The sequence below is a fragment of the Panthera pardus genome, unplaced genomic scaffold (assembly GCF_024362965.1).
Source record: "Panthera pardus isolate Hobbes unplaced genomic scaffold, ASM2436296v1 HiC_scaffold_3, whole genome shotgun sequence".
In the NCBI taxonomy this organism is placed as follows: Eukaryota; Metazoa; Chordata; class Mammalia; order Carnivora; family Felidae; genus Panthera; species Panthera pardus.
Genome location: NW_026526876.1, coordinates 60,453,118 through 60,479,310, shown reverse-complemented (window position 1 = coordinate 60,479,310; position 26,193 = coordinate 60,453,118). Strand labels below are relative to the sequence as shown.

Below are 26,193 nucleotides of genomic sequence, written 5' to 3'. Positions count from 1 at the left end.
CACCACTCATTATTTGTTTGTTCTTCAAAAAAAGGTGATGCTTTCCGGTTTCTACACCAACTATCCCTTCTGCCTGGCATATGGTCACCCAGCAAGACTTTCTGCAAGGGCTGACTTCTTAAACCCTCAGCTCCAAGGTCCCCTTTTAGATCCATTTCCTATCTATCTGTACATAGGATGGCATCCAAGCATATGGTAGGCATTCATATGCATTTCCTAAATGAAAAATTTTTAGGTTTCCAGCCTGCCTCCACCCCATCCTTGCAATCTCCACTGGTGTGACAGGGCTAAGTGCCTTTACATTTTCTCACAGGCCTAGGAAATTTGTAACTATCATCATTTGAGAGAAATAACTTGCTTACGGTCATAAAACCAGGCTCTAATCTTATGCTTAGTCTAAACGACTACACCACTTCTGGTTCATTCTACCTGTTCAACTTCAATTAACGCTTTATCACATACCCCATATACCCACAGTCTAAATATCCTCATTTACCTCTTATTTTCTCCCATTAGACACACCATTTCTAATAAAAATAACTGCCCTGTCTTTTCCACACCAAAAAAATGTTCAGGACAGTTGATGCTTATTATTTTAATCATTCTCAATATAAACTGTTCTGGATACAACTTAATAAAATGGGCTCAGACAAGTAGTATCATAAATAATAAATGAAAGATTTTATTTATTTTTGTAAAGAACAGGCACTCAAATGTTAATGGGCAACCATAACCATGGAATAAAGAGGCTTAGTTTTAGCAAGAAGCAAATATCCTTCAACTTTTAGATGAAAACACAGACCGAAAATTGCTTCAGCTATCAAAATAAAAAACACCATTTCTCAAATGGTAGTTTTGGTTTTCTCAAAGCCTAGGAAACACCGCCCACCCCCCCTGCCCCCCGCCAGACTACCTCAAAGAGAAACAAAAAACTTCAGTGCCTTTTGTGAGTTTTAATCTTAGTGTATGGTTCTATACACTAAGGAACATCTCTTCCCCCCAAACCATAAAAATAGACTAATTACTAGAGCTTTTATGTTGGTAAATTTTTAGAGTTAAAATTTAATTACAACATTAAATTAGTTCATTTACCCACATTAAAAACTTTGCTACCCAATTTGTTTGTTTAGCTAGATCATTTAACCATACAAATGGACTAGCCATTTATTCTCCCTTGCTTGTTCGGGTCCCCCTTACCATCATACCCCTTGTAAAACTTGCTTTTCCATTTTACTCCTTACCAGTATAATGCTAAGGTAAATAAAACCTGTAGACTGAACTGAGAAGGGCCTCCTCTTTACTACAAACCCTTTGGGATCCTGAACTGCTTCACACAATGCTAGTCTGAAAAGAAATGGACATATTACTCAGAAATAAATCACCTTCCATGATGTATCAAGTGAAATGTTTCCATTTACTATCTTCTTAATACAACACCCCAGGGAAAATAGGGGAGATTCCAAACCTCATCACCTTTTTCTCTTACTTTAAAAAAGCACTGCTTCCATGAAAATCAAATACTAGCTTAACAACATTTTACTATGGGACAATAATGAATTCCTACAATATTTCAGAATGAGCACAAAGGTTTTTGTTTTCTCCCATTTCTGATCTGCTGTCTATTGTCAGTTTTAACTGGAGCTGAAAAACAAAAGGCTTTAAAAAAACTGAAAGTCATCACTGGGTTTTAAAATAGGAACATTTAAATAATTCTTCTTGAAGGTATTTTCTTTATCAGCCACTTATTTCTACCCTGAAAAAAGCTTGAAATAAAATTAGTATTTAAAGCACCATACAAAACAAAAAGAAACCAGACAAAGGAGTAAGGTACATTCCAATTTAATCATTGTGCACACAAATTTGTAAAAATGCTAGACACACATACATTAAGTCACAAAGGAAATTCAAGAAATCTTGTTTATGTCTAAGTAATTTTTATGCTATGGAAATTTGGCTACTTACTCTCACCACTATTACATGCATTCACAGTTACATACTTACCACATTTTCAATGTCTGCTTATCCTTGCTAGGAAAGGACAGAATTCCTTAGAAATTTACTTCACTTTAAATCTTAAAGACATAAATTGAGGGTCCATACTTTGTTTAGTGCTTATCTAGAAGAATACATCACCATTATCACATACTCAAGACATCAATTTTCAGATTTTAGAGAAGACTATCATTTTCCATACTAAAAAGTATTAGGAGCTTACTGTTCATTGTTGTTTACAAAGATAACAGCAGGAAATACAATGTGAAAACATCCTTAGCTTATATTGACATCATCTAGGATGTGGTTTAAGACTAGAGAGGAAAAAAATCCATGTGTTACACTGAAGGAAAGTACTGAACAGGGCATAAAGTAATTAGAAATATACCCAGAGGCTAATTTCTGCTGGCATACACAGTCTCAGAAACCAGCATTTCTAATCCACATTTTCCATGCAAGGTTAGAGAGATTTAAAAATACACTTGAAATTTTTAAGTTCATTCAAAGGGAATCCTGTAAAGCATTAGTCTGCAGGAACATTTCAGGCAAGTCCTTCTTCAACCCTACCCTTGGCTTTAATAGCTCATGAATCACTGCAACAACGGCTTCACGGAGAACAAATTCTGCTATTTAACTTTTATACCTATGCAGTGTGGGAAGTGAAAGCATTGAGAAAACACTTTCGGTTGTTAGCTAAAAGGAAAATCTTAATATTTGTAAAAATACTAGATAATTCTGAATAAAAACATTTTTTCCATCTCACTAAAAGGAAACAATTTATATGTTAATAGGTTTTCCAGTTAGTCTGTTAAGTCAAAGTCAGAAAGTGATCCTGGATTATTAGGGAAATGTCAGGAAGTGAAATATTCAACTTTTAAATAAAATACATTTCTGATTCAGATATTATCTAAAGAGTGTACAAATTCAGACTGCTCACTTCTTTGATCAGTATCCCATTTCAGTTAAACTTAAAAGGAAAAACTGTGACATATAAGTATAAAATAGTACTCACCAGAAAGGCAGCTTTATAGAGATGGTTTTAAGGAAAACCATTTCCACTGTATCTACGCCATTTCTTATACAGATTAAACTGTGAAAGGCAATGAAACTTAAGCCCTTAGGCAATTTTATATTAAAAAAACAAGTGGATATCTTAAAATTTTATTATCAGTTGATATAGTGAGATTTTTAATTAACTAAATGCATGACTTTCAAACAAAATAACACTAAGATGGTCTGTTTTCAGTGGCTAATCACCACCCCCAATTAATAGGAATAAAAGATCAACTAGTTTTATGGATAGATGTTCTCAAATTAGACATCATTACAGTTAGGGTGTAAAGGAGGTAGCCATGCATCCTAGTCAATGCTACAGAGTTGAAGGATGGTTCAGGCTTGTGCAAACCAAACTGTATGCTTTATTCTTTTTACCTTTGCATTTAAAATTTTTAGCAACACAAAAGCATAATATTTAAAGGTTAAAGGAAACTCTCAAAGATGGTTCAAGACAACAATGAATTCTGACAGAACCAATGACAGTAATAAAAACCTTAACATGTTTTTTACAAGCCATTATGACCTTACTACCCCTCAAAAGGAACATACAAGGAATTTGTCTAGGTTTCTTGATGGGTAGTCAGTTTTCATTTGAATATTAAAAAGTTTTGTTATTCTTAATTCAAAGTAAAATGAGCCCACAGTGGTGGTGCAACAACAGAATAGTTATAGTTTACAAAAAAAGGTGAACAAAATTAGTACTTATTTACAGCAAGAGCTACTACAAACATTTAACAAAATACACAGTATGAAAACATTTTCTAGCTTATGACTGCACACCATTTATCACTGCTAGAGGTAAGGAAACTTGACTTTTTTCTTAGGTTGATTCATACTGTAAAAAGTTAAAAGGTAAGTATGAGTAACCACCATGAGAGTGGCTTCAATAGAGCCTGGACCCAAAGCCCTGCACTCCAGATCACATGCCAACACGTGTGTATAGCCAATTGAAACTTTCACCGTCTTTTCCTTTTATGTACAATGTATTTATTTAGGGTCAACCACAACCAGATATAAAGGAGCAGTAATACACCTCTCTTACAACTGAGGTTATTAGCAAACCTAGAGCTACTTTGGCCCAAGAACTGAGTGTTTAAAAGTGTCCAATGGATCTATTATTAGTTATACTCACATTTAAGTAACTGCACAGCTTTCTTCCTTGTGTGGGTTATATGGATATGTTTGAAAAAAAATAGGAACATCAGGTACTTACAGATTAAACTAACCTGTACTGGCAGGGCTGTGGGATTTTTCTTCTCTACCAGTAAGTAGCAAATGCTGAAATTCTGCTGCTAGTTAACAAAAACACAAATTGTATTAAACTGAGGAGTTCAATCCATAGTTTTAAAAAGTCAATGTGCATTAAATTTCCTCAGAGCCTGACATTAATACATTTTAAACTTTTTCCCCAAGTCTTACAAAAGTAACCTTACATTGGCTCTTTATTTAGAGTGACTTTATGAGAATGACTTTAAAACACTGTGTATCTATTGGACATACCTCGCTTTTAATAAACTATGTATTCCGATATGTATATGTGGAAGTTTTGGTTACTCTAAAAAAGGGGGGGGGATAGACTTGGGGGGAAAAAATCTCAACATGGTAATTTCTAAATTTAAGTGTGTGTAGACATACTCAAACAGAGGAAAGCAACTTTTATTAGTTTAAAATTCAATTTTCAAAATACTTGATTTCATTTTATTAGAGATTGTGGATTTAAAACATGGGCTGAAAAGTAAACCTATTGTTTCTCCTCGAAGTATACTAACAAACTACTAACTAAAAGGAAGGCTTTGCTCAATAAATACACACCCCATATTATTCTAACTCAAACCTACAGAAACTTCAGTAACTCTTCCCTTGGCTCACTTGGGTGATTAAGCAGCCTTGTTTTATTAGTAGAGACAGGAAATGATGCTGCGTATTTTATTTTCATCTGATTGCTCAAGCATTTAGGAATAAAATGTTAAGAATAAGCTACACTGGAATAAAGGATTCGATGAAACCTTAATCACAAATGCAAACCAGGAGGGCTGTTAATTTTCACTACATTTAAGGTTCTTAAGCCTAATAACACTATATAATTAGACCTTTCCCCCAAATAATACTGGTCTGTATGAACATCATTCTTCATTTTTATCAAAGTTGAGCATCAATAATTTTCGCTGCCAGTTCCTCAAATTTAACCCAAAGCGAAGGCATACAGATTCTTTAAATACAATAATGCTTAAAAACAAAACAAAACAAAACAACAAAACTCAGACACAGTAAGAATGCCAAAGGGCCAGGAGAATTCCAAAAAAGGCCTTTCCCTCTTTACAAACACAGCATTACACAAACCCCTGACCAAACACACAGCATATTACTGAAGCTGTGCCATAATACAACCTTACATACCATTACAGCATTTAGAATTAATGGATGGGGTCCAAGTTATCAATCATTTAAATAGTTTACTCACATGTATCTTCTCTGTAGTTAATTTGATCAAAATTAAAACATACACACAAACATATTCTAATATAGCTGATTATATGCCTTCTAAAGAACCTAACCAGGAACCAGTCTTGATTTATAGTAACAGTATTCAATTTGCTTCAAATAGAAATAGTTCAAATTAGCTTCAGTGAAGAGCTCCTTTAGATCTTCAATTTCTGCCTTAATATGACTTCTACATCCTGCTTTAGTAAAATAAAGATATTTTCCAGAAGATATGTAAGATTAATTGAACAGATTTAAAGAGAGATTGTTTAAAAAATTCAAATTAATATATTATTTCACGATATTATTTTTCCAGGGTTAGAAAATGAAAGGCTCTTCCCTTTGTGGCCAAATTATTATGCAAGAATGTATAGAGCTCAGAACAACAACAAAAAAACAATGCTTAGAAGAAGAAATTCTCCTGAGTTTTACTGAAGAAATCTTTTAAAAAAATTGCAACTTTCAAGCTGATTATTTCTCAACAAAAATGCCAAGTAAGAACATGAAAACACTGGGGTAAAGTTGGAGATATTTCAAGTATTAGGGTGCTCAAACTGAAATCCCGCTTTCCCCATTTCCTACACAATAGTTTGATTTAGATCCATAATAGGGGTTGCCTAAGAGCAAGATGTTAAAAGTACTGTTCTGAAAATTCAACATTAATCACAAAATTGTGAATATCCACTATGTGCATAACACTATACACAACATCATTAAAGTAACTGTTTATTATTTTGCCAAGAAATAGCACAAAGAGGGTTTCTACGCTAGGAAAAAAAAGTCATTTATTAAAGTGATTCAGATGACAGAAAATAAAGAAAGGGTTAAAAAAAAAAAACAAAACCTTCACTAATATTCAAGTCATGAGATAGCAAGCAGAAGTGTAACTAGGGGAATGTTTACTTACAAAACTGCCTCAGAGTCAATAGTCTTATAACTGAAGCTCTCCTTTTAGAAGACTTTTCCATAAAAGTTACAGTAAGAGAAAACCGATTTTGTTTTGAAATAACACACAAAGGTTACTTAATATTAGGCAGATAAATACTGCCTCTTTAAAAAGACATACCTGATTTATACAAAAATTTTGTATTTTAAATATTCTTTATATCCCCTAACCAATACAAGTATCAGTTTACTCATAACAAAATTTTATCACATTTCTTCCTTTCATTTACCAAGTTTACCAGTGGAAGTAATAGACACCTGAAAGTTATGTAATTCTCAAAATCATACTTCAGAGATATTAAGAAAATTAACTTCAACAATTTATGCCACCCTGAGACCCTCCAACTCCCAGAAGTCAAGTATGTAAGAGCCTATTTCAATTATAATTATTTCAACTATCACTATTAGATTAGCACAAGCAGCAGCCTCACTCGAACATTTCACTATACTGGGGGATGGTGGATGCAACAGAAAACATCTCCAGTTAAGGAGATGTAAAAGGTGTAATTACTGAACAAAGGTATGAATGTATTCTTTTGTTGTAACAAAATTTTCTTCAAACATTAAACTCTTTTTTCCATGATTCAGTTACAGAGAAAAATCATATATTCTAATTACACACTGAAAATTTGGAATTCACGTAATGAGTAATTTTTCTTTATGCTTCCAAGAATTAAAACCACAAGGAAAACAATCCTGGGTTGGCTAAACATTGTACTATATGCTGTTACTGTTTGAAAGAAAATGCTATCTGGATAGAACAGTTGCTTAAACACAGGAAAGAACGAAAAGTAATCCAGGTTCATGTTTTGGCCTCTCTTCCAGTTCCTTCTTACGCCCACAACATACACACATAAACATGTTTCTCACCAAATATAAGCAAATTTTAGTTGGGAACAAATGTGGATACTTTTAATGTGTGCATATTGCATAAAATATCATTCACTAAGGCTGAAAATGAACCTCAAAATGACTGTTCCAAAACCACAGTTCAATGTACTAACTTTACCACATAATTCAATTTCAGTTTAGCTACTTAAAAAATAGTAATCTACCCATACTGACAGGTCTGTACTACTTTTATCAATGTGTAGTGTATATGCATACATACCACACACACACACACCACCTTCCCACCTTTCACAGGGCTCTACATTAACATTTGCTCTAATGTGGTGAAGTATGAAAATATTAAAAAAAAATCACAAGCATTTCCACATGACCTTTCAACCTTAATGTTCAAAGCATTGACTTTGGGATTAAGAATGCAGATTTCGGTAACCAGTGGCATTTCCAATAATCAAACTTATCCATGAGGTTAAATTTAACAGTTTGGGAAGAAAATGACAAGTTTTTCCTAAAAGTGAAAGTGGAAAATTTGAACGAAACATTTCATGCCTCCAAATCAAAACCGTCAAATTTTGTTAATTTACTAAAGTTCAATATAGCAATACCAGCTTTACTGAGGCTGTTAACACAAAGTAAATTACATATATCAAATATTTTTATTTATGTTTATTAACACCACAGTCAAACGTGAATATTAATATAGAGCCTTCTCTGCCAAAAGAGTATAAAAATCCTAAGTTTAATTAAATTTAGGGGCCTTCACCAAACTTGCTGCAAGTTTGGGGACATAAATATCCAACAGCCATAAAGCTGTGAAAGCCCCTATAAGGAATAAAATAAATCCCACTTGCCTCAGACTGAACAGGGCAACACTGAGACTCAGCCTCAGCCTGTCCTATGGCAGGGCTATAGGAAGAAGAAAATTTTAATTTTAGAAAAACATTACCCAATTAATTTAAAAGACATGCATTAAAAAAAAAATCCCCATGATCAAGCAAGCAAAGGAAAAAAGAGCAGCTTTTTTTTTAAAAAAAGCTATGTCTGCTATAATTCCACTCTGAACCCATACTTATTTTTGTTGGGGATCTCCCCCCAAATAACTAAGTTCAATTAAGCTGAGTTTACGCTCAATATATAACTCGATCAGTGGAACAGGAGTACACGAAGAGTATTTTCCCCACTCCTAATGGAAAATGTCTGAGATTATTACTAAAATATAGAAGTACTCAGATTAAATGAGAATTCCAGCAGCCATTCAAAAGTTGATCCTCACCTGCTGGTCTTGTTCTGTCATACAGTTAGGTAAAATCTACACACAATAGAAACTAGTGCCAGACAAAACGTTAAGTCACTTTGTTTTTTTTAAAAAAGGAGGATATAGGAGTGGACGAAGGGACAGCCAACGTTTGCAGTCCCACTAATCTTACAACTTCCTAAATTATGGCAATTACAATGCCTGCCTGAATGTAACAAGTCCTAAAGGTTGTCTTCTGTGAAGGCAGATAGTTTACTTCAACTCAACCCCACCTATTACTTAAAAGCAGCGTAAGTCAAAGTAAGAGTTATTTCAACATGATTTGTTACACTCATGTTTTAACCACACTATGGACCCCAGAAGCAGTTAGGTAAAAGGTATTTTCTAGAAGCTTAATTATGCTGATGCATGCACAAATTACACTATAAATAATACCAAAATGGGCACCACTTCAGCTATATATACCTAACACGACACAGGAAGACGGTGTGCTTTAGTGCCATGCGTAACACTTTGGATTAACTTTTAATTAAAATTCTACCACTTATTTAAAAGTACTGGTATCTTCTCCCTTCAGTCTTCAGAAAGCAACAAACCTTGGCATAAAATATATCATCTTTGCATTAAATGTAAATAAAACTTTGTAAAAGTTCTGAAACATTACTAACCCATTTGTATTTTGCTGATAAACCTGTACATGAAATGCTTGAGACGTGGTTTGGGAAAACATTTCCTATTTAATCATTCTAAATTTAATCATGCCCTTTTTACCTTACAAATTTTCAACACAGGTTCTTCTTTGGCAGTATGATAAACGTGCTGCCAAATCTAAGAAATATGTATTAATCCCACAACTACTTAGTAGGCAGGTGAGAGAAAAAGTATGGGGCTTTGCTGCTGGCAGACGGAACAAATGCATTCTCGGTGATACATGGACGTTGCCTTTTCAAGCTATGAATTTTTGAACCTCAATGGTATCATAAGAAAAAAGCTATAAAACATTTCACTGGAGCAAAATGTGTGATTTAAATTAGCACTCAGCTTTGTAGATATTTGTAGGTTTTGTTTAAATCAATCTCTTCTAGTTGTCACTTAAATACAGACTCTTATGATTAAAACAGTTTTCAACATCTTCCTACAAGGTTAAAACTTTTTTTCAAAGACAAAAACTCTGATTTCGGGTCATATCTATACGTTCATATATAGGTTATAAAGACTTATCACCATTTTAAGTCTTAACTTTAGGTTGAGAAAAACTCAACTTGAGTTCATCGTATTAATAATTATGCTTTGTACAGATCACTTGATACTTTAAATAACCACGAAACTGCCTTGCAAAAGATTTTTAAAAATGGATGCCAAAAAGTCAACAAGAGGTATTACTGTACGAGACGTGCAATACAAGATATGAATAGCAGTCACCTCTACAAAAAAGTTCTTCACAGGACATAGTAACGTTCAAATTTCCAAGATGAAAAGGTTAATAGGGAAGCCATTTAGGCTAAATAACAGAAGATAACCATCTAATCAAAGAAATAATGTAATTTTCCAGGAACATAATAAAAAATTTTGTATCCATCTGTTAACCATCCTAACAGAGGCACATTTAGATTTGGCATTACACTTAGAAAAGATTCCAATCTGTTAACAGTAAAAAACAAAACAAAACAAAACAAACACAAAAAACTCTTAACTGCATGCACCTAAGCTTCTAGAAGTTTGCACCTGAAAAGCTTCTGAGGTCCACACAGTACTGCAGTCTCAAAAATAATCAGAAGGAAACGAATGGGTCTGGCACTAGGCTCTAAACCTCATCAGCAGGAAAGAGGGCACACTAAAGTTACGTTTTAAAGATCTAGGACATCTAACATGTAGTGACACCAAGGGCGTGGAAAGGTGACACAATACAAAGATTTCATACTCACTATGTAATGGCTCGTATGTAACTAAGTTTTTCTGTCAACTTAAGCACTAACATACAAGTCTATACATACTGTCCAGTTTAAAACATGCAGCTAAGGAACAGCCTACAATTCAAAGACAGAATCCAATGATGTATCAAAACTGTATTGGTAACTATGAATTTTATTTTGTGGACATCTACTGTGGCATGCATCTGTACAAACCTTTCAGGCAGTGGTCCACAGCTGGGTTATGAATAAAAAGGCATAAGTTTTTCTCTCATTTTATTACAATGAAGTTTAACAGTACAGAAAAGTCACATGACCTTGGTGGGTCAGATTTCTTAAACCCTGCAACATGAGGAACTCTAAATACATTAAATATTGTTATACATTCAGACTTCCAATGTACAGGTCTCGGAAACAGTTACAGCCCTCACCAAGCTAGGTTGGGGACATGAAGTCCAACAGCATCTGAAATGCTGTGAAGGCATAACTTTACAAATAGCAATGTAAGCTTACAGAACTTGCCTTTATTAAGGTGGTATGTTCATGTAATTCCAGCGCCTTCACAATATAACGAACCAAATTTACTATACTTCACTTCTAAAAACCTAGATGAAACATGAAAAAGAAGCCATACAGTATAAATTGCAACTTCAGGAAAAGTTCCTGCTTTATTATTCCAAATAATTTTTCCCATGTAAAATAAATGTCCAATAGTTCCTGGTATGTGGGAAGATAATGTTTGTTAAAGTCACAATGAAGCCTTATTGACGGAAGCTTGGCTATATAAACAGCACAAGTTGAGAAAAGGTTTAATCTCCAAACCTATTAGACTGGATGAAGTAAGATCAGTAACGGCCACCTTGCGACATTACAGGAGGTCTCATTCCCATCGGAGGTCGAGGAGGCCCACCTTGGTAAGGGGGTACCATTGGCGGTCCCTGCCCATACGGTGGCATAGCACCAGGAAGGTAACCTGGCATGCCTTGATGATGACCACCATACTGACCTAAAAAACACATTTAAAACACAAAAAATAGATTGAGTTGGTCTGTGCACTGTACTTTTAAATGCAATGTATTTTGAAGATAAATTTATGTGTATACTCAGAAAATCCACTAAATAAACATAAAAAGAAATACCATGAGGCGGCATTGGGGGTCTCATTCCTTGTTGCTGTGGGATGCCTGGCTGTGGTGGCATCATACCTCCAATAGGTCCAACTGGTGGATTACCAATGGGAGCCTGTCCTGGTCGAGGAAGATTACGTTGGTATTTAGGTAACTGTGCCCTTCTCTCTTCCTATGAATAAAAATGAACACAATGTTAAACACTTGAATGCAGAGAGAATCATTAAGCATAAAAGGCAAACATTTAAAATCTTACACAGTAACCTTTAACAAATGTACCCTTGTCAACCATTACTTTCGCTCCACAAACCAGACTGACTACTTAAAATCTCAATGCCTCAAGAAAACCTCACCTATTTTTTATATTTGAAGAATGGCTAATAACTTTCCAGGAAATATACACCTGCCTCAGCAAGAAAGGGTCTAGTGAGAAAGGTAGGTAAGTTTCAAAGGATCTGTAGATTCTACCTCTCACCCTTGTTTGATTAATTTACAAATTTATGTTAACTAATATGATTTTTGACAGCAAGAACCCAAATTAGTGTCTTCTTTAAGAAACAGTCTGGGAGTAGGAGGAGTGTGTCTAAAATCAAAACACACGCATGCAATATTTATTCTGTGGTTCTTAGAAATCAGAATGATAAAAACCACAGTGTAAGCATTAAATCAGATTATAAGACCATCAGTGTACAAATTAACACTTCTCAAGAGGAGGATGAGATGCTACAACAGTATTCAAATTATGCTAGTAAAAACCTGTATGTGAAAAACTTACCAGTGATATATCCTCATCTGGATGGATCAACTTACTGGTTGCACTGGTTGTTGTAAGTGTAGCAGGCTTACTTGTTATTGAAGCTGCTGGTTTAGCTGCAGTGCTATTTGTTGTACTAGTGGTTGAAGCTGTAGACTGTGTATAAGCAGGGAATGTAGGCTTTGGGGGTTCTGTAGTTGTTGCAGGGGTACTATTTAAAGGCTTGAAATCTGTACCAACAGGTCCTTGGACAGCTGCCTGAGCCTGTAAAACACAATCTTTCATTAACGAAACTTCAAAACCCAAAAGTGAGTATATCTACTATAATTAACCTAAAAGTGAGACACCAACATTCGATAAAGGACCAAACTTTAAATGAAATTAAAACAAAGTTAACATGATAAAAACTCCACAAAAATCAAGATAATATGTAAGAATATCTAAAGATGCTGGGTCAAAGTCACATCCAAAACTCAGCAGCAGAAATAAAGACTGCATATGTAACTTCTAAGAGTTTATCTACCTTCTCACCAAAGTTTATTTGCTTTACAAAGCTGTGTATTTTTTTCAGGCTGATGAAACACACTGTATCACAATAGTTATGCTCTATTGTTACTATTCTAAATTAGTTGTTTAATCAATCTACCAAGCAGTTCAAAACAAAAAAGTTCAGAAATTACAGAATACAAATGCTTGGATAAATTTCAATTACCAAGCATAACATAAATTCCATCAGTGAGGACATATTAAAAAATGTCCTTCAGAAATTTTCTTTATATAGATAATACAATGTCCTCCCACTTAACAACGGCTACATGATTATCACTGACAAAAGGGTTTAGTAGGAACTTTTAAACATAAAGTTACCAGTAGTAAATAGGTTACTTTTCAAAATACCAAACAACTGAAATATGAAGAGTAGGCCAACTTTAGAACCAAACGCAGAGTACTAAATTTCCTTACATTGTATGTGATGCATTAGATTAAACAGCATAAATCAAAAAAGCTTAATCATGCATCAGGCTAACCATTGGCCACTATAATGCATTTACTGCTTACATGCTTTTAACCCTTTAGAACCATAGGAGTTTGGGGTACATTTTTTTCTATTGGTACGAGTTCAAATTTTCAAATACCATTGATTTTTATTCCATTAACTTTACTTAAAAAAAAAATTAAGTATAGTATATTTTTCAGAAAAGATTTAGTTTTAAAGTAGGGTCCAAAGGGTTAAGTTTATAAAGCCATTTTAACAATTTTAAACTGCAACTTCCTGCGTACTTGTGCTGTGCTAGGAAACAGAGCTTTAGAAGATGCAGACAGACTTTCTGAATTGGATGAAGCTGTACTTGAGCTTGTTACAGGTGTCCCCATCTGTAGCATAAAAGAAAGGAAACAATGAAAAGTCTCCAAACAAATGGGTGAAAATAAGCCATGTGGTAGACTTTTTTTAGTATAGATTGCATTTTTATAAACGCAAAATATAATGCAATCAAATCAGATTTATTTTAAGAGGCAGGCAGTTAATGCATTTACAATAAACAAAGTGACAGTATGAGCCTCATAAAATTTTTTAAATTCTACACCAATAAACCTAGTCATTAACCAGTTTCTTTTCTAAAACTGGATGTGTTTTGCACTGTGATATTTCAAAAATGATACCTTCAACTGAGACTAAAGATGCGTTACTGACACTTCAATCCAATTGAATGATTTTTGCTAAAAGTTTGACATCTCTCAATAAACAAAATCCCCACCCACCTCAAAAACGTAGTTAATGTGTTTAAAGGGGACTTAAAAAGTAATACTTTTAACTTAGCAACTACAAACAAAAAAACTGAGAAAAGAAAACCTCTATGGGATAACGTTAAAGTGAAAAGAACAAAACAAGAACATACATCCCGACCTTAATTCTGAATCGATTACATCTGCTTAATTTTGAATACAACTTGGGGGAAAAGCCCAAAAATAACCACCATTATACAGTTACTATATATAACAAAAGCATCTTTAGCTTCTGAGTTCTGAACATAGACAAGGCCAGTAGGAAAGAGAAGTCTAACTAGGTCAAACGATGCCTTCCTGCAAAAGTGCAGCATTGTGTTTCGTCATTGTTCTACATTAAAGAGTCCAACGAATGATTTGCTAAGGTCTTAGGATTTTCACCTTTGCCTTTGATTTCATTCCATTCATAGTTCAAGATGTGAAGGAGGACCTCTAAACACTATTATGTATTTAAGTCCCCAGAAATTAAACTTTCATTCCTAACTAAAGCTAAGAATGACCAGAATTCACAGCTATGAAAACAAAAAACATACTACACTATTGGGTTCCAGCCAATCTTTTTTGACTAGAAGAAATCAATGTGTGCAAACATGGAAGAGAGTAGGACACTTCTTTGTATTTAATAAATTGTACGAAAAGGATTACCAACAAAAAATTGACCTATGACGATTTAAAGGATTTCTATAAACAACTACACTTTACCTTTAAATACAAGTGCACTCCTTTTCAGAAATTTCACCTTACCTGTCCAGCACTGGGGAAAAGAGGCTTAGTAACTGGAGGCTGTGGAGCAGGAACTGTTGCTGTCGGTGCAGGTGGTCTATTAAGAATGCCTGGCGCTGAAACAGCCTGTGCTTGAGTCATTGGAGGAATTCCTGGACGGGGAACAGGAGGGGGCATACCTGTAAAGACGAAATATTGGGGAAAGGGAGCTGTTGAAACTTTTAATTCAGAAAAAGTATTTTCCCAAGACTTTCTTGTTAAAATATACCATGTTAAAAAACAATTCTACACTACAAAGTTACTGATGAACTGCTCAATTCAATGAAGTCCAAATATCTTAGGCATTTGTTCCTTGGAACAATCTTGCCTCAACCTTTCTATTCCTTTGTATCTCTTCAGAATTTTGGAAAGTGAAAGACACCACTAGAGACTCCTTGTATAGGAAAAGTAGAAAGTAAGTTACTAATCTTCCTGATTTAGCAAACCTTGTGAAACACGTAAGAGAACTATTACAATCATCCAACAGCTGGATGTTCTCTAAACTCGAATTCAATTCAAATTATTGTAAAAACTTTTGATAGGTCATATACCCATAAATTTTTTTTCAGGAAACTTATTCTTGCAAACACTTTAAAAGATTTTTAAGTCATCTCTAAACCCAACATGGGGCTCAAAATTACAACCCTGAGGTGAAAAGTCACACGCTCTACTGACTGAGCCAGCCAGGCATTCCTCCTTTAAAGCAGTTCAAGTAAATTTTCCGAAAAATCCATTACTAGTACGTTCTTCAAAGTTCCTCAACATAACTTAAAAACTTTTATTAACTTCACATTATCAACTGAACACTGGTTATTATTCTACATTCCTTTAAATGCCTAAAATTCTCTCAGAACACATGTGGAGCTATTGCCTATAAATTAATGCCTGTCCTGGCAATGATGCACATTTTGCCGCTGCCTCATTTATCCTGTTACTTTTACGTCAACTATCACTTGAATACTTCTTAATCTGCTATGGACTGCACACCAAACTTGCTAGGATTACATACAAAAAAAAAAAGCAACCAATTGAGAAAGCCTAATGAAGGCCTGTGTGGCACACCTACTTGGCTAATGAAATTTGGTTCCCCACATTATAGGATAGAGTCAAGATAGTTCTTAACACAGGCTCCGTTTCAGCTAAAGGGTCCATTAGCCCTGTTTCTGGTCAACTGTAAGAGGCTAAGGAGCTTCTGGGAGAGTTACTTTGCTGCCTAATGACAAAAAGGTGGGGTGCCTGGGTGGCTCAGTCAGTTTAGCATTCGACTCTTGATTTCGGCTCATATCATCTCACAGGCATGTGATGGAGCCCTACATCAAGCTCTGTGCAGACAATGCAGAGCCTGCTTGGGCTTTTCTCTCCCTCTCTCCCTGTCCCTTCCTGGCTTATGTGTGCACACGTGCACTCTCTCTCAAAATAAATAAACTTAAAACAAGAGCCCACTGCTGTTGACACCCTTTCTTGCCTGAGTTATCTTGTAACAACTGAGCGACATGTCCCAGGGAGAAAAGCTCAAGTTGGCAAAGGAGAAAATTTTAAACACATGGGTTCTTGAGATCCCCAGCCACTGAATCCACCACTTTTCATTGAGGGAGGCCATAAATGCCTATATTGTTTAATACAGTTTGTTACGGTTCCCTATTATTTTCTAAGACTCTCCGTTACTTATCTAAAAAATTCCTAACAAATAAAACCCCTGTTAGGTATATGAGCTTCGGTGTATAGGTTCTGTGACTCATTTCTGATTGCTTTGAAACCTGTTTACTATTTCAAAACTCAAAAAAAAGCATCCATTCTAACACTTGTCCAATCAATTTAAAAAAGAACTAAATTTTAATATTAAAACTGCACCAACGTCCACAAACCTACTGTCCACAATACTTAAGAATAAAGCATGCCAGTCCTAGTAAAAAGGTTATTGTCTAACGTTTCATACCTGGTGGCATACCAGGCATCAGAGGTGGTATTCCTGGTCCAGGTGGCATCATTCCACCCATTGGCATCATTCTATTAGAAAGCAAATTTCAAGAAACAAACCAAGTTAATCAACAGTATAAACTATTAGAAAACATTTTGGCTAAAGCCTGAAACAATAGATAAAAGACTTGAATTTGACCCCTAATATTGAAATTCAAGCTGAAAGAACACACAACACTAGAACAATTCTATCAAAGTAAGTCTTCTAAAAACCATCAAACCTCTTGGGTTTATCAGTAAAGTAAGGGGGAAAAACCAGTCTCTTTTACAAAACATTTTCATACATTTAAGGTCACTACGAACAATCATACCCTCAATACAGACAAGAGGCCTCATCTAAAATATGTGTAATTTGAAATCATAATCACCTTTGGTCTCATTTGGAAAATACCCATACAGAATATAAATAAAAAAGAAAAATTATTTTAGAGTCATTATATTTTTCAAAAAGAAAATATTGAATATACACTGTGGAGTAAAGATTCTTGGGAGGAGGGTTACAAAAAAACTACCACCAAAATTAATGACAGTCAAAAGTAACCTCACACAATTGCCTAATTTCTAACGGCCACCTAACACTAAACCATGACTAAAAACATAACCCATATTTATTTTCCTTCCCCTAAAAGAGCTCACCTTCAAATACCAGTGTCCATTCACTTAAAACATTTACAAGTTTGTGAATTCTTAATTGAGGACTTTATTAGAAAATTAACTTCTATATATAGATTTCATTACAAGAAAACCGAATTACCTTCTATAATAACGCATGTTAATTTGGCAAAAGAGTATCTATTCTTTCTTAAATATCAACACTTTTTACTAAATTCCATTACTTTAGCAGTCTGGCGAAAAACAGCTGCACGTTTAGAAAATGCTTTATTTATATGGGTCTATTTATTACTAGTTCCTCACAAATGTCTTTTTTTTTTCCCCTCCATTAAGACTTGTGTCAACCAGCTTGCACATTCTAGAAGTTTTAGTGAGGAAGGTTAGAAAATTTCTGAAGTCAACTGAATAGATACCATTAAACACACAAAAAAAATGACATTATGATTATACCTCCTGAATTACATTATGAATGAGATGCTTACATGTTTTCACCGCAAAATGACTGGGTGTATTTTCTCTGATGATGCAATCTGTGAAAATGTATGACAAAATCAAAATCTAACTGTGATTTTCAAAATACAGTGGGAAAGTGTATTGTATACCTCTCACATCCAACAATTTTTTAAGTAAAAGTGATAGGCACGAGCACCTCATATTCATTTTAGTTCTTGATGATTTGACAAATAAATCATTTACAGAGTTTGCTTCTTGTCACAACTACAAAGTGTCATGGACAGTTCTGAATCTCAGAAACACAAATCTACAACCAACTACTTTAATTACATCAGAGGCAATTGAAGTAGATGGCTGCCTACACACATCCTAAAACCCAAAAATCTATTCTCCTCAGAGGTAAATTTATATTCCTTAAATTTATTGGTAGACCCCTTTTTAGACAAGTTTAAGTTTAGGGAGCCCATACCTTTAAGAAAAAAAAAAAGAAAAAGAAAAAAGGCAAAGTAACATTTTACAATTCATGTAACACCCAAGTTGAAAAGATTATTACTAGGCACAAGCCCACAAGTCAATTAAAAGTTTTCTTACCCAGGTGGCATGCCTGGCATAACTGGTGGCATTCCTGGCATCAGAGGAGGAACACCCGGCATTAATGGAGGTATGCCTATAAATAAAAATTTCACCAACAAAAAAGTCACAAATATTAAAGGGTTAAGAGAAAAATTTTAATACTTCTATACCATATCAACAAAGTCCTAAGAATGTTAAATCGTAACCCTTATGTGATACCTGGAGGCATTCCTGGTGCTCCCGGGACTGGCGGCAGTCCTGGCTGTGCCATTGGGGGGATATAACCTTGCTGAGGTTGAACAGGCTGTGGCTGAAATGAAGTTGAAGCTGCAGAGTCATCATCATCATATTCATCAGAATCATCTTGTTGCTTCTTTTTTTGACTCTCTGCTAACAAAAGTTTTAATTAATTTTTCCCATGAAGTAAAAAAAAAAAAAAACAAAAAAAAAACTAAGCAAGCTTAAGACATTCAAACATCAAAAAAAGTTATTTCACTGTAATTAGCTCATGAGATTTTTCTTGCAAAGAAATTCAGTCAATATTATTCTTTTTACTCTTCAAATGTGTTTTCAATCTCTATTAAGCAAAAAGGTTAACATCCTTTCCCTATTCTGACAGGTAAAAAATAATTTTCCTATGGGGCACCTGGGTGGCTTAGTTAAGCATACAACTTCACCTCAGGTCATAATCTTGGGAGTTCGGGAGATCGAGCCCCACAATGGGCTCCATGCTCATGGTGCAGAGCCTGCTTGAAATTCTCTCTTGTCCCTCCTCCCGTACCCCTCCCCTGCTTGTGCTCTCTTTCTCAAAAGAAATAAACTTTAAATAATTTTCCTCATTTTTTTTGAAAAACAAAAACAAAACAGCTTTCTATTCCATCTCAAAAGGTAAACTATGACAAAGAGGTCTGACCTTTCTACAATGCTTTCAAAAACAAAAACCTTCAGGGCACTTGGCTTGCTCAGTCAATAGAGCATTTAACTCTTGATCTCAGTGCAAGCTTTACGTTGGGTGTAGAGCTTACTTTAAAAAAATTTTTTTTTCCATAATTGATTAATAACTTCTACCATCTGGATAATAAGTGATTGTAAATTCCAAGTCAAGTAACAGCATTACCAAAAAATTTACTATTAGTGGTTATATAATCAAATCAAAACAAGCTACCTTCATTTTCAGAAACCTCAACACTTGCTAATTCCACTTGGAATGCAGTTATGAACAAAACTATATTATAATAAAGTGTTTGGAATAATCCATGTGATATTACATATATACAAATCAAATATACAACTCCAAACATTAAGACATAAGAAACAATAAAACTCGGGATGCTTGGGGTGCTTAGTCGGCTGAACGTCTGAATCTTGATTTTGGCTCAGAACATGATCTCAGTTTCATGGATTCAAGCCACACATGGGGCTCTGCGCTGACAGCGTGCAACCCGCTAAGGATTCCCTCTCTTCCCCGACCCCACTTGTGTTGTCTCCATTGTTCTCAAAATAAACTTGAAAAAAAAAAAGAGTGCTGGTGGCTAAGTCAGTTAAGCATCTCTTGATTTCAACTCAGACCATCATCTCAGTTATTGAGTTCTCTCTGCCACTCCCCCACTCACGCACATGCTTGCTCTCTCAAATAAGTATTAAAAAAAAAAACCCTCAAAATTGGAATTTTGAATAACATCCACTATTAAATTTATACCTCAAAGTAGTAGTAATACTCTCATTAGTAAAGCTGTGTTAAGAAAAAGCACACATCCTAACGTTTACCTTGCGTTTTCTGTTCAAGAAGTCGTCTTCTTTCATCCATGTCTTTTTCTGGAATACCTTCCATACCATATATTTCCAATTCTATGTCTGTTCTCCCAGGTATTGCATTTGGTACAGCATCTATTGTCTCTTTATGCACCTAACATTAAAACAAACTTCCATTAGATAAAGTGTCTCATAAAGTCCTTTAAGAGCAATCTGAAATTACTCAGAGAACACTTAGTATAATCATTAAGAATAACTTGTTCTATAGTGAGACTATCCGGATTCAATCCCCAGTTTTGTTGCTTACTTACTAGGTATGTGAGACTACGCAAATCCTCTGATTTAAGATTATCCAACCTATATACACTACCTAACATCTAGCATCATTTTTAGGAATAAATGCATTAAATCATATAATTTATATAATTACGTAAGTAAATATATGAAACTATTTAATACCTGTTACGTTACAGGTATTAAATTATATATGTTAAATGAAACAGTGAGTACAGAAAGCACTTGGCAGGATGTCTAACGCATAGTAAGGACTCAATAAACATTAAGTTTACCATGTAATCTTGCTTGCTTGAATTATCAGCAATGAACTGGCAGTCCCACTCAAATGAGAGAAGGTTCAAGTCTGACTTAAGCACAGCTTATGAAAGTTCTTACTATATGAAGAATTAACATAAAATTTCCAAGATTGATCTTGAGACAAGCTGGTAGTTACAAATTGCAAAAGTGGCACTTATAATTAGCATATCCAGAACTAACGCGTTACCTGAGGCACTTAACACTGCCACAGCAGTGATCCTGTCATTACACTAAATTTGACAGATTACAAAGAGAAAGAGATTTTATTATAAAACACTGGAAACCTACGATTTTTTTTACTAATGGTTTTTGCTAGATCAAATGTTTCTAACCCTCAAACATGGGTAACTTCTGCCAATATGGTAAAATTCCTGTCAGTCTTGGTTTCTTCAGCAACTTGCCTTAACTTAGGCTAAAAAAAATGTCAAAGTATTTTGCCTAGACTATCAGCATCACCTGAAAGCTCATTACAAATGCAAATTCTCAGGGGCCCCCCACCCCCTCCGCCAGAAACTCTTGGTTAAGACTAGCAATTTGTTTTAACATGCCCTGCAGGTGATCCTGAGGCATGCCCAAGCTTGAGAACCACTGCTTTAGGGGACATATTTGTCTCATACTCAATTTCTCTTTCCTCCCAAAACATTTTCATGCAAGAACAGAAAAGTAAAGAAAACTGTTTTCTTCTTAAGAAGACTCAAAGACTTTAAACAGAGACATGCAAATCAAATTGAGAAATTATCTTAATTTTTGATTGATCTTTAACCATTGTTCCTTATTGTGATTAAAAGATCCATGAACAAAGCTTCTCAACAAGGGACTTAATCACGCCGGTTTTTTGGCATGTTACTGTTCTTGACAAATGCTGATGAAGGAACTCCTATGTTCCTCAAAGTAATAAAATTGTATTCATACACATGAACTATTCTATTTCTAAATGATAAGGGCAAGAATATACTAATCAAAAGCTATTGGAAAAAGAAGAAAAATAACATGATTTACTTAACTACCTCACAATATCCTAGCCAGAATTAGACTTCTTACAACCTTGCCTAGTAGAAATGATGATGATCTTGGTTGAAAAGATAGGTGGAGCAAGCACTGATGTGAACCATCTAAATTACTAATGTCCTAAGTTTATTATCTATAAAATTGGAGGATGTGTCTGATTTAACTGCCAGGCCCATTTCACAGGTTGCTGTGAAATTACACTAAAACCATAAAAAAAAAGCACTTGGTCAATCAACAATGTCACTAAAATAGTTTCTCAACTGATCTCCTTCCAGTTCCATTCCATTTCTCTGTTCTTCTCTATAGTACAACTTCTTGAAACAGTGCCTCTACTTTCTCATTTTCTCTTGAGAGTACTCCAATTAGGCTTTCATCCTCATCACTCTAGGAAATCACTCTTGGCAAGTGACCAATGACCTCCACTTTGATTAAATCCAATCTCTGTCCTCATCTTCCTAGACCTACCACCAGCATTTCACTCTGTTAAGTAACTCCTTTAATCATCTCATTTGGTTTCCAGGGCACTACTCTCTTAGATTTCCTACCTTTTCAATGTCCTTGAATGGTTTCTTTTAATCTTCTAACCTTTAAGTGCTGTGAGTGGCCCAAGCTGGAGTCCCTGCACCTATTCTAGATCTATATTCTACCCTCTAATAGGAAACGACATCTAGTATCATGGATTAAAATAGCTATGCTCACCACAGCATCCTTCCAAATTTCTACCTCCAGCTCCAACCTCTCTGAAGTCCAGGCTCACAGATACAATTGTTTATATGACATTTCCAACTGGATAGTCAACAGACTGTCTCAAAATTAACAACACAACACAATTGTGACATCCTCATCTCTAAGCCTAGTCTTCCTGCAGCTTTCAACATTTTAGTATACGATAACTCATTTCTCACAGTCCTCAGGCCAAAAACCTTCAGATCAATCTGCAACTCCTCACTTTCTTATACTCTGCATCTAAACCTATCAGCAAATTCTGGTCTCTGTCACCATCACCTCTTGCCTGGAATACTCCAGTCATCCTAAGTGTTCTCACTGCATTCTGCTATCTGTCTATTTGCAACTCTATAGGCAGGAAAATCCTTATTTAAAAAAAAAAAAAAAAAAAAGAAAGAAAAGGTACCAGAATATGCTACACCTCTCTCTATTCAACCTTGCATTTCATTCAGAATGAAAGAAAATGGCCTACAATAAGTAAACCCTTCTGTATAAAGCACATTGCTACCCTTTCTTTTTCAATATAGAAGAATGCTCCTGTATGTCAGGGTCTTTCATCTGCTGTTCTCTGGAAGCTCTCTCTCATTTCCGTTCAGATCTGTTCAGATGTCAGCTTCTCATTCAGGTCTTTCCTATCTTGTGGCCCTACCTATGCCTCTTACCTAGTTTTAGCTTTCTCTATCACTTATCGTGAAAAGGCAAACTAAATACTGCAGTGTTTTCTTCCACAATACAAATCTAAACTCCATGATGGTGACTGTTTCCTTCACTGCTGTACACCTAGTGCCTAAAACACTTGTCTTAGCACAATGCTGTCTCACAGAAATCTTTTGTGATAAATTGTAATATTCTTTCTGCATCAGTACTATCCAATACAAGTCATCCACCAGCCACATGTGACTGAGCATTGGAAATGTGGTTACAATGTGGAGAAATTAAATTTGTAATTTTTAATTTTAAAATTTTCTTTTAAGTAGTCACATGTAACTAGTGATTGCCACAGTGGAAAGTTATGGGTCTAGCACATAGCAGGCCCTAAAATATTTCTGAATGGGTGTTAAGTTATTATTACAGTGACATAACTGAAGAGGATCTATATAAACTTGTTTTTTTAAATAAACTTATTTTTTAACTAGGGGAAACAACATCTTATTTTAATTTACCTCCCCGCCTCCTACCAACAGTAGTTTCCAATAAATAGGGATTTGCTCATCTCATCTCTCTCTAGGGTCCAATTAGGCCAAAATTCAGGTAGCACTAGGACTGGCCAAAGTAGAAGAAATAATGTTGAATAAGACATAAAGGCACTTACTAGATCCTTAAAAACATAAATTGCAAAGCTCTCCCTACCTAAGTAGTGAAAAGCTCAAGAAACCCAGACATCATTAAATGAAACACATTACCTTTCCAAAAGAGGTCCAAGGAATAATAACTGAAGTAAGCCTATCCTCAGGCAAGAAATTGTAACAAATCCTTCAATGGCAGAGAGTAATGGTAGCTAATTATGTATTATTCTCATGGGATTAGAACTGGTCAGACCACAAAATTTAAATCACTGATCTTTGTTCTCTAACTCAAGTAACTGAGGAGATACTCTGGGACCTCAACTTGTCCCCAGTCTAAAATAAAAAATATTATTAATAACTTAAAGATAAACACTATGAACATAAGTTTTCTTCAAACATAAAAAAAAAATCAATTATTTAACTTAATGGCCAAAAAACAGGTTTTTTTTTTTTAAGCTGACCATATCTAATCTTTCACAATAAACAAAACCCTACAACTGTTAAAATAAATTAATTTTTTTTCATGTTGTTTCCACACAAGGGGTTAAGAGTTAAAGACAGAAAAAAAAATCCTTACCTGCATGCAATGAATAGCTAAGCCAGGTCCTGTGTACAATTTCTTATGACATATATGGCATTTAAAATGTTTTGCTTTTTGGTGCTGTATAAGGATCTTCTCATCATCAAAATCTCTATTACAATACCTGATCAATATTGTTAAGGTACAAAAATAGCACAAAATGACACTGCCTATTAAAAAAAACCTGTCATATTAAAAGACTAGGAAGAGGAACATTAAAACATGAGAGCAGTTAAAACCAAGAAGGTACTTTATGCCCATAATCTCTCACCATCTGTAAACGAACACATCTCAGTAATCAGCAAGATTACTGTAAAATCCCCGCATTTTACAAAGATTTAAGTAAAATAACTTCTGTTCAATATTTCAAAATTTACAAATGCACGCTGTGGACTGGACAGTTCAATGTCAAAAAATCCCCAAGTTTATGTCAAGAATGGATTTCAAAACAGAACTCATTAACTAGAAAACAAAATAATCAAAATGTTAAAAATCTACCTAACCTATGGAATTCAGGAATATCTATTTTATTTAGATCCAAGAATAAACTCAGTGAGTAAGAATGACACAATTTCGTATGAATAATCCACAAAGTTGTTTGCAACTTCTTACGAATATGTTGCCATGGCATGTATCTAAACTCACAGATAAGTTACATTAATAATAAAAACTGAGAAATTTTCTCTCACTGGGCAGACTTTCCTAAAAGCTCATTAAAGAAATTCGTGACCGTTTTTCAACCATTATATAAACAAATGCAGTTCCGTAACCGTTTTTAGATACGAGACAGAAGTAAATCAATTTTAACGTAAACGGTATTAGCCCTTCCCGAAAAAAGTATTAAAAAGACGCCACGTTTTGCTAAAAAATAAAAAGCATTTTTTTTTTCCAGTCTTACGAAGCTGGGTGATAGACACAAGAAACTCCACCCTTTACGCTTCTTGAAGATTAAGGCGCCAGCGGGTGAGACGCGGAAGCTAGTTCTCCCCCACCCCACTCCACCCCCGGCCAAAAAAAAAAAAAAAAAAGAAAGAAAGAAAGAAACCATGGTTGACTAACACAAGCCTTCCCTAAACCACCGATTCCCCAATTAAACGGAAAAAGTGGGTGACACACTCCGGAAGCTCTCCCCTAATCCTCCAGAGTCAATCAGCGTATTATACTCGAAGAAAGTCCCTTTGTTGAATCGTCACCAAAACAACAGAATGTGGCAGAATATCCTTAGGGGACACTGTCCTTGGTGGAGGGGGTCCAAGCCGCCTCCCAGCGGTTAGGTCAACGCTCGCACCGAAGCAAGAACCTCCTGAGTCACGGAGTCCCACGATCCACAACTGCCAGAGCCTCTCGCCCTAGGGAATTCAGTTCCCACGAAACCTTCCCAGATCCGGCTCCAGCCACCAAGCCACCCACCTCGAGGCCTACATCCCAGACACTCTCTGCCACAGGCCAAAGCAAGGCCTCCCAGTCCCAGTCACCACCAACCGGCGCCCCCGCTCGGCCTCGACTTCAAACCCACAAAGGATATCAGCACCACGGCTTCAGCTGCTTCTTCTTCTTGCGACCCATAACTGCGCTCTACCGACAAAGTGAAAGGGGGAGAAAACTAACAGGAAAAACGAGGCAAAAATCGCTCACTCTTCCGACCCAACGGCCACCACCGCGTCCCACAGGAAACAGACACAAAATGGCCGACGCCCTCGTTCGCCGCTCTGCTCC

General features: G+C 35.3%; 1 protein-coding gene across 9 annotated transcripts; it reads right to left on the bottom strand.

The window, feature by feature from the left end:
* Positions 1–1,823: 1,823 nt before the first annotated feature.
* On the bottom strand, positions 1,824–26,193 carry ZNF207 (zinc finger protein 207). 9 transcript variants are annotated; one of them, XR_008418916.1, is made up of 14 exons: positions 26,004–26,193; positions 24,475–24,602; positions 20,299–20,437; positions 18,751–18,921; positions 18,550–18,625; positions 17,988–18,035; positions 16,853–16,923; positions 14,899–15,056; positions 13,651–13,743; positions 12,391–12,633; positions 11,628–11,787; positions 11,311–11,494; positions 8,175–8,229; positions 1,824–4,340 (listed from the first exon to the last, which is right to left on the bottom strand). XR_008418916.1 is itself a non-coding variant. In XM_053893504.1 (13 exons), exons 1-12 carry the CDS (start codon positions 26,041–26,043, stop codon positions 11,334–11,336), a joined length of 1,488 nt encoding a protein of 495 aa, XP_053749479.1. In that variant the 5' UTR covers positions 26,044–26,193; the 3' UTR covers positions 10,644–11,093; positions 11,311–11,333. The 9 variants fall into 9 exon arrangements, 7 of the variants coding, with proteins under 7 accessions (XP_053749479.1, XP_053749478.1, XP_053749480.1 ...); XR_008418917.1 differs by having other exon boundaries at positions 1,824–4,337; XM_053893504.1 differs by lacking the exons at positions 1,824–4,340; positions 8,175–8,229 and adding an exon at positions 10,644–11,093.

Excerpts from the sequence above, each read along its gene's own strand:
- ZNF207 (XM_053893503.1), bottom strand. The coding sequence starts at position 26,043 with ATGGGTCGCAAGAAGAAGAAGCAGCTGAAGCCGTGGTGCT. Across the intron at positions 12,634-13,650 it reads TGTTTCCTAGCACAGCACAA|GCTCAGGCAGCTGTCCAAGG; the intron begins GTACGCAGGAAG and ends TGTGTTTTACAG. Across the intron at positions 11,788-12,390 it reads CAGATGAGGATATATCACTG|GAAGAGAGAAGGGCACAGTT; the intron begins GTAAGTTTTTCA and ends TTTTATTCATAG.